The 9396-nt window shown below is 53.4% G+C and overlaps 1 protein-coding gene across 9 annotated transcripts in view; it reads left to right on the forward strand.

Annotated features, from left to right (window-relative positions):
- The window catches only part of TNS1 (tensin 1), a 229600-nt gene that overhangs the window by 50879 nt on the left and 169325 nt on the right, over window positions 1-9396 (forward strand). For 5 of the 9 annotated variants that reach the window (XM_037015945.2, XM_037015948.2, XM_037015950.2 and 2 more), the window contains exon 3: window positions 9305-9342. In XM_037015945.2, coding sequence (XP_036871840.2) covers window positions 9305-9342 — 38 coding nt within the window. Of the gene's footprint in view, window positions 1-9240; window positions 9343-9396 lie in introns of those variants that run through there. The other 4 variants (XM_073218115.1, XM_073218116.1, XM_073218120.1 and 1 more) reach the window with 2 other exon arrangements.

Below are 9396 nucleotides of genomic sequence, written 5' to 3' on the forward strand. Positions count from 1 at the left end.
CATCCATCCATCCATCCATCACCCATCTATCTATCCATCTTCCCATCTATCCATCATCCATCCATCATCCATTTATCCATCCATCCATCCATCCATCCATCATCCACCCACCCATCCATCCATCCATCATCCATTTATCCATCCATCCATCCATCATCCATTTATCCATCCATCCATCATCCATCCATCCATCCATCCATCCCTCCATCCCTCCATCCCTCCATCCATCCATCTATCACCCATCTCTCCATCCATCCATCCATCCATCACCCATCTATCTATCCATCTGCCCATCTATCCATCATCCATCCATCCATCATCCATCCATCCATCCACCCATCCACCCATCCACCCATCCATCCACCCATCCACCCATCCATCCATCATCCATCCACCCATCCATCCATCCTTCCTGGGTTGTTCCCTGGCTGAGGGGGCAATTGTGGACTAAAATCCAGGCCATGTTTTATTCACCAAGCCCACCCCAAAGGTTTGCTGTGCTCTCTGGGTCCTCTTCCAGTCTTCAAGTGTTGGGGTACAACATGATGACCTCATTAGTGGCTGGGTGTGGTGGGTGGGGTGGGGTATATGGAACATCAAGGCTCTGAATTCCTAGTCTCCATAGGGCTTGCAATGTAGTGGGAACCTCTGGGGTAGGGAGGTACTAGTGAAGACACTCCTGGATCTGAGGCATTGTCCCTGTCTTTCTCTGACTGACCTGCTCCATAGCCTTCCTGCACTTCAGTGTTTAATGTCATCTGGCTGAAGGGGGTGGGGTGACTTGGCAGATGGGGGCAGGTCCAGGAGTCAGGGAACCTGAGTCTAGTCCTGTTTATGGGAGACCCAAAGATGAAAAATGCAGATAAAGAACTAGGTGATGGGACATGGGGGCATTCGCATGACAGATATATGGGCAGAGAGGTCACTGTGAGACTGGGCCAGTCTTCTATTTGGCTCAGCCTGGTTCCTCCTGTGTACCAGGTGGTTAATAATAAACCCTGTCCTGCGTTTATCAGGGGGTTACTGTGAGGAGCACTGAGGTTCTGTGTGTGGCTGTAAAATGAGTACCAGTGTTAGGGACTAAGGCTTCCCGTGAGGTAGACAGATGGATGGGACAAGGAAGGGGCTGGACCCAGACTGCTCCCCGAGGCCCAGACAGTGGGAGGGCCTGTACATTCCCTTGCCAGAGTCTGTAAAGGCTATATCACTCTGCTCACGAGGGCCGTCATGTCACTTCCCGCATGCACGTGTGCGTCCATCTGACAGTCCTGAACTGAGCCCCCTCTGGGCTGGATGCTGTGCCAGGTACAGATGCCAAGACCCAGCTCCTGACCTGGGAAGACAGACATGCCATCAGATAATCACTGAACATGGTGGCAAATGGACACAGAAGTGTGTGTGTGTAAGGCGGCCTCTGACTTAGACGAGATTTTCCTTCAGGCTTCAGCAGGGAAGGTATAAGTGGGCTGGGTCTTGAGCAATGTGCAGGAGTTTCTCAGTTCACTCAGCAGGTTTCCCACAGGTCCTTGGGGGCAGTGCTTAGGGAATCTAGGGCCTTGTCCAAGGGCTTTAGCCTCCTGCAAGTCCTAGACCCAAGGGAAGAGACTAGAATGCCAGCTCAAGAGCCCAAGGATTGGCATCTGGGCCTGGACTGGGACCCAGACTTAGACTACTTCCCTTCTCCATGTTTCTGGTTAGCCTGGAAGGTGAGGGGAGTCACTGCAGTGTCCCCAGAGTAGGATGCGCCTGCAGAAGACAATTCAGTCCTTAATGATAAGCCTACCTAGAAGCCCTCACTAGTTATATTTGGGGAAACCTTGTTTCAGGGGGCTCTTTCTCCTCTGTTACTTCATTGGAGTTTCTATCCTGTGTCTGAGGACCTCCTTAGAGTCATTGGAGGAAGCCTGGTCGGGTGGGAAGACCCTGAGTTCTAGTCCTGGCTTCCACAGCCTCTGTGACCTTGGGTGAGATGCTTAACCTTTCTGGACCTGGCTCTCCTTTTTCTATAAACGAAGTATTGGACTAGATCAGAGGTTCTAAACTGTGACCCAAAGAAGCTGTAAGTCTTTGGAGGTGCTTTACAGGCTTGAGAGGATAGGAAAAAGGGGAATCCAAGGGAATGCTTTCAGGGCTGGGGCCCTGGAACCTCTGCCCAGTTCAATCAGAGCTGGAGTTAAATATAACAGGGGGCTTTGCATTTGGTTCTGACATCCTGGGTTCAAATCCCAGCTCTGGGAACTTAGGCAGATTGCTTCACTTCTCTGAGCCTCCGTAGCCTCCTCTTTAAAATGGGATACACAGCAAATGTCCCTCCTTGGGTTATGGTAGGGATTAAATGAGACAATATACATGAAGTGTTCAGAACAGAGCCTAAGAGGCATTCAGTGAACATTAACCAGTATCACTGAGATTCCATGTAAGAGGCCATCTGCATGAAGAGTTGGCTGCAAAGATAAAAGTTTGAAAACCACTGGATCTAGAAGGTTTCTTCTTGCTCCAACTTCAGAGCCACAGTCTGTCCACTATCTCTGACTACCCCATGTGACACCTGGTATTAGTCAGAGTTCTCTAGAGAAACAGAACCAACAGCATGTGTTAGGATAGGAAGATGACATATAGATAGGTAGGCAGATAGATAGATAGAGAGGCAGGTAGGTAAGATAGATAATTTATTTTAAGGAATTGGCTCATGCAATTTGGGGGTCTTGGCAAGTCCCGAATCTGTAGGTTTGTTGTCAGGCTGGACACCCAGGGAAGAGTTGCAGTTCGAGTCCAAAACCAGTCTGCTGGCAGAATTTCTTCTTGCTCGGGAGATCAGTCTTTGTTCTATTTAGACTTTCAACTGATTGGATGAGGCTCACCACATTACAGAGGGCAATATGCTTTACTCAAAACGTATTGATTTAAATGTTAATCTCATTCAAAAAAGCTCCTTCACAGAAACATCTAGAATAATGTTGAACAAGTATCTGGGTACCATGGCATAGCCAATTTGACACATAATACAAACCATTACACTCCGTGAATATAAGCAGGGCAGGGAAGGGCTGTGAAGCTCAGTGGATAGGTAGGCTGCTGGTCTGGTCTCTCTGCCAGCCAGGGAAGTAACTGAGGTCTGTTGGGCCTGTGGGCGGGTTTTGCTGGGGTCAGGTGCACACCGAGGCTATGCGCTCATTTTCCGACCCGGGACCAGGAGGAAAAGGCCATTTAGATCCCAACAATGTTGGCTTCCTGTGTTCCTGAGAGGCAGGAAGCCACCGCAGGACAGAGTACAGGCAGCCCAGTGAGGTGGGAGCTGGCCAAGGGTTGGGAGTGTATTCTCTGCCCCAGCAGGTAACCTGTGGACACTCCCCCTTCTGGGGCCCTCAGCTCCCTCTCAGGCCACCAGGTGGGCTGTGCTGTGTGGCGCAGTGTTGACAGCCTTGAGTGGAGATGGGCCTCCTGGGGATCCGTAGTTTTGGTTTGATGGGGTCGTTCCCAGGGGGCTTCATTTTTCAGGGTCACTGGGTACAGAGGCCACAGCCTTCCCGGGGAGCCGGGTGAGGCTGTAGTTCGCTCAAATGGGGTTGATTCTGAGATGTGCGTCCAGGGAGGACTCGACACCAGGATGGGGAGCTTGGGGTTTCCCTGCCCTTGTTCCCCCCAGTGAGAAGTGGTACCTTGTGGAGTGGGCATCCCTTTTAGCCACAGGCAGGGTGTTTCCTCAGCATTGGGGTGGAGCCGCTTTCTTGGTTAGAGGGAGGGAGAGGCAGGTGTGTGGGCTGTGATGGAGAAAGCAGTGGAGGTTGCACAAGGCTCCCACAGCTGGAAGAGGGCCTGGAGACCATCTGTTCCAGGGGCAGCAATGCAAGGGCTTGCAGGGTGTTGCAGGCCCGTGAGTGTGAGCAGGGTGCCATGGGGACCCCAGCAATCTGCAGAGATCTGTTTTGCAGAAAGGCATTCCAACTAAGAAAATAAGCCTTTGAGTTTTAAACATTGAAGCAGCTAATGAAGACAAGGGCACAGGCCCGATTTACCTGGAGGCTGCCAGTTGACTACCTTATATTCAGAGCATGAATCTGAGGCTCAGAGATGGGAGTGACTTACTTCACATCACACAGCTCTATGGTTACAGTCAGGACTAGAACCCAGGTTTCCTGCCTAGGAGATGGGAATTCTCCATAGGATAATGGCCATGATGAGGGTGATGAAGATGCCGCTGCTAATAGCTAACCCTTAGAGCGCACTCTGGGCCAACCACCAGATATTGGCTAATTCTTACAACCACCCTGCATGGTATGCTGTTATTACTCCTGTTTTATAGGTGGGGAAGAGGCTCAGGGTGGTTAAATGACTCCTCCAGATCACACAGCTAGTGTGTGACCTGCATCTGAGCTGAGAGCCAGTCTACATGCAGCCAGGTAGGTATGTGGGTAGGTGGACAGCAGGTCCAGTGATAAGTGGATGAAGGATCAATTGATCCCATTAGTCCTCCCCCTCTCCCACAGAGAGAGCACTGACTGTGGTCCCTACTTGGGCTCTGCAGCAGGGGCTGGAGCTGAGGAGTGGGGCTCATCTATCCTCTCTTGTGTCTATTCTGTTGTCCAAGAACATCAGCCCTGGTCCCAGGGATTTAGGCGGGGGAGAATCCTTCCAGTTTGAAATTTATTCCACATTTATTGAGTCCCATCTTGTATGTCAGACTCTGTGCTTGGGGAAGGGGCAGGATACCAAGCTGCAAAGTTGAGCACGACCTCCCTTTCTGCCTTAGAGAAGCATTTGCATGTGGGGAAGAACAGGTCATAAAGGAATACTTAGACCTCCAAGGTGAGAAGAGCTTTTCCAGGAGTGTGAGCTGAAGATTCTAGGCACACAGAGGAGGGAGGAACCATTTTTGAATGTCTGATTTTTCAGGGAAGCTCATTTTGAACAGGGCCTTGGAGGATATATACGAGCTCACCATTCCAGACCTGCTCCTTGCAGACTCAAAGTCTACTTGGGGAATTTGGTGTGACAGGAGATCTCATTTGGGATAGCGGCTAGAGGTAGAAGCAAGACCAGGCCATGCAGGGCCTTCTAAGTGTGATGGAAAGCTGGACAGAAGGTTCTAAGTTCGGATGTGATGTGATCAGTTTGTGCCTGAGAATAGTCTCTCACTCTGGTTTGAAGAGGGGGACAAGGCTGGTTGGGGAAATGAGGCCCAGGGAAGGATAACTGTTCTGAACTGGTATAGTGGTGGGGGAGTGGGGAGGAAGGTTGGGATTCAACAGCCTCTTTGGAGTTACTTGCTGGGACATCAAGGCTAATTGCTCAGTAGGTTAAGGAAAGGGAAGGAATTACAGAGAGGAGCATGCAGGTACCCGGAGAGTAAGGAAGGACCCAGGAGATGGCCTTTGGTCTCTGTTCCCCGCTTCAGCTTTTGGCCTCTTGCTTTCTGAGGGACCCTGTGCTCAGGTTTTTAGTTATCTGTAGCTGGGTAACAAATGACCCCAAAATTGAAGCAGTTTAAAACCCATACCAAATGATTGCCTACCTCCTTTCTGCAGGTTGGAGGTTCCGAGTGACTTGGCTGGGTGGTTTAGATCAGGTATCTCGTGACATTGCCGTCATGATGTGTGCTGGGGGCTGCAGCCACAAAGGCCGGACAGGCTCAGGAACCCACTTCCAAGGTGGCTAGGTCATGTGGCAGCTAAGTTGGTGCTGGCTGGGGGCGGGAGGCCTCCGCTGCTCACCACGATGCCCTCTCCACAGGCCCGAGGGTCCTCACAACATGCTAACTGGATTCCCCCCAAGCGGGTGATCCACGGACCGCAGCTGAGAGTGCGATGCTGACAGAGCCTTGGAAGTCACCCACCACCATTTCTACAATGTCTGACTGGAAACAAACCAGCCCTATTAGTTGCGGGAGGAGGCTAGAGAGGGTATGAATACCAGGTCAGAAATACTGTGGGCCGCCGTGGAGGCTGGCTGCCACAGTTTCCCTTCTGTAACCCATCTGAACTGTGCCAGTGATCTGGGAGGGGAGGAGCCTGCAGAAAGGCAGGCCCGAGTGTCAAATTACAGCAGGAGGGATGCAGTTAGAGAGTAGGAAATACTGCCCTGTGGGAGGAGACCTGCGAAAGGTGGCTAAGACTGTGAAGGAGGCTTCCCCAGAGGGGCCCCAGGGCAAGAGGGCCTCCATGAAGTTCGGAGCAGGTGCTTCCAAGGTGTAAAAATCCACCCTCGGGGTTAGGCCACACCTGCACTGGAGTTCAGTTTGCTGAGCATTTGCTGCTGGGTGGGGGCAGGGGGCGGTCTGCCTTACTCCCCACTGTAGAGCTTTCAAGGACAAGCTCTCTGCATTCCAGCACACAGGGCACCCTCAGCACATTGCGCTGCAATTGCCCAATACTTTCTCCATCTGCCCTCCATTCAAGGGCATTTGGTGAGCGTCTGCCCAGTGTGTGACAGGGAGGGCTCCCTGTATGGTTTGCAGGCCAGTCACTGCCAAGGGTGCCTACCCAGAGAGCACTGGAATCAGCCTATTCTTTGCTCAGCAAGCCCTGTGCCCAGGTCCAGGGCTGGTCTGCCTGGAGAAAGGACACCTTTTTTGTCATTTCCATCAAGACACTGTACTCAGCTGCATGTCCCTGGGGCTGTTCTGCCCACAGGCCGGAACTTTTTAAAATTTGCACAAAGATGTTATCTGGTGCTCTGGGCATGGGGCTGACAGTGTTCTAGCTGTGGGGATATGGTGTGAATGAGACAGGCACGCTCCCTCCCTGCCCTCAGGAGTCTAGTGTGGAGAGGTGTACCATACATCAGGGGGCAAGAATTACCCAAGATGACTTCAGTTTGTGAGCTGTGCTAAGGAGGAAATTATCAGGGTGGTGCTGAGAAAAAATAGTGGGGAGCCTACTCTAATTTTGGTGGTCAAGGAAAACCTCTTTGAGGAGATGGTTTTCAGTGGATTCCAGATTAGAAGGATTTGGCTTGGTGAATGAACAATGGAGAGTATAGCAGGCAGCCAGAACAGCAAGTGCAAAGGCCCTGAGGTAGGAAAGATCTTGGTGCATTCTGTGAACTGTTAGAAGTATGATGCTATAGGAATATGGGGTCCTGGCTCTCACTGTGCTCTAAGTGTGTAGATGGGTTGGGAGGCCTGGAGTGGACACTTAGGGATGCCTTTTTCATTGTGTATGAGATTTGTGGGGAGGGTTATGGCTCAGGAAAAGGCTGAGAGTGGGGCAAGGATGATTAAATGGGGGTGCACATGAACTCCAGGGGAGATATTCAGTCAGGTCCAACTCAGCAAACATTTGTTAAGCCTCTCCTGCATACCAGGCACTGTGTAGTATGTGTGAGTGTGTGTGTGTGTGTGTGTGTGTGAGAGAGAGAGAGAGAGAGAGAGAGAGAGAGAGAGAGAGAGAGAGATTGAGAGAGAGAGAGGGAGAACGATACCTTGTCCCCTGAAGGAGGCCACAACTGCAGGGACCGAGGTGGTGGTGGGAAATGCTTGCTCTGTGACAGTACCTGCAAGAAGCAGGGAACAACAGTGGGGGGGCTCCAGAGGAGGGGCCCAGGACTTAATTTTGAAGACTGGGGATTTGATTAGGAGAGGAAAAAGACAGGCACCTCTGCCTGGAGGCCTGGGGCAGGTGGCGCCCCTCCTGGCTGGAAGGGCCTTCCGTGCTCAGGACACATGGCCGGAGGCCTTCTCAGTTCCACATTCCAAGGCCAGAAAAGAAGGCATGGGGGTTGGGGCTGGGAAGGTTGCTGGGGTCAGGGTGGAAACACTCCGTGCAGGAGAGTTACCACTTTGGGGTGGCGGGGAAGAGAGAAGCGGACAGGCTAGATGGAAGGGCATGACTTGCCTGGGTGGCCAGGCATGGGTATGTCCTGGCGTGGCTAGGGTTGGAGAAGTCTGCGAGCTGGGCTGTGGTTGGTGCGGTCAGGAAGTCCTTGCTCAGCACCGGCTGAGACACAGGCCTGAGCTGGGGCCAGGACTAAGTTCTGGGCGAGCAAGGTCCCCGGTGAGGGCCAGTGGGCAAGGTCACACCCCAGGCTCCACCTGGTGTGCGTGAGCTTCTCTCCCAGCCTCACTCCCACAGACACACCAGCAGCCTCCGTGTCAGAGCCCTGCAGCCTCTTTCGGCGGTTGCGGACCTTCCTCTGTGCCTGTCTCCCCTGCTACACTGTGCTGAGCGCTGGGCCGGCTCAAAACCAGAAAGGGGTTGCGTGACTGTAGATCCAAGGGGCAGGGTAGCTGACTATGGCTGTGGAGGATTTGGGGCCAAGGTGGCTTCCTGGCCTCCCCCTCCCTGCTCTCTAATGAGTGCCCCTAACTTACCACCTCAGTGGGCCCTGGGCTGGCAGCAAGGCCCGGGTCAGTTCAGAAGTTCAGGTAAGCAGACCCCTCTCCCCAGCTGTGGGACCTGGCAGGGAGGGTCCTGAGTGGAGGGCCCTGGGGGTAGGGTGGGCAGGGCTGAGACATTCCAGGCTGAGGGAACCCCATAGGAAATTTGATTCCAGATTCTGGTAGTGGGAGGGCAGAGCAAGTCCTCGTGTGTGTGTGTGTGTGTGTGTGTGTGTGTGTGTGTGTGTGTGTGTGAACTCATGTGCATGAAGTTTGTGAGTGTGTGTGAGAATGTGTCTACATGTCTGCCAACACCTCTGTGGTAGTCTGCACTCTGAGTGTCTCCCATGAAATTGTGTGTGCGTTGTGCCCCCAAGTCAGAGGTTTCTCCTTGGGCATGAGTGTGTGTGTGAGGTTACATGTGTGTATATGGCTCCTTGCGCATGAATGGCTGAGTGTATAGGTGTGAGTGGTTATTGGAGGGTGTCTACATGGGTGTAAGTGTGTATCTGTGTGTATGGGGCCTCTCCTGGGCCATGAATTGCGTCTGTGTGTCTCTGGGGAGGGGGGAGTGGTGAGAGTGAATATGATCGGTGGTTCCCCAGGTGCCGGCTGCCTGCCTGGTGTGCGTGTAAGGGGAGAAGGGCCCCCTTATTCCTTGGGCGCCTGGCATGGGGCCTGGGTCCGCGCCACCTCAGCCCCTGGCCAGGATCCAGCGGGGGCGTCGGTCCCCTGCCCTTCCATCTTCCCGCGCCTGCCGAGGGCTCTGGCGATGGGGCCTGGGCGCCTCTCCCGCGCACGGGTCCGCAGTCTCCGGCTGCCCGCCCCGCGGCCCCGGGGAGCTGCGGCAGCCGCCCCCCCTCCCCTCCCCTCCCGTCCCTCCTTCCCTCCTGAGCGCCGAGGGCGGGCGGGGGGTGGGAGGAGATTTCGCGGAGTTTCCATTTCATACCTCGCGGCTAAACTTTCTTTCTGTGTCTCGCCCTCTTGCAGTCTGCAGCTTCTCCTGTCATCGGAAATGCCAGGCCAAGGTAAGGGGCGATGGGCTGGCTGTCCCCGCGGGGGGCCGGGGGACGGGACTGGCT

Source organism: Manis javanica, chromosome 12 (genome assembly GCF_040802235.1).
Source record: "Manis javanica isolate MJ-LG chromosome 12, MJ_LKY, whole genome shotgun sequence".
Classification (NCBI taxonomy): domain Eukaryota; kingdom Metazoa; phylum Chordata; class Mammalia; order Pholidota; family Manidae; genus Manis; species Manis javanica.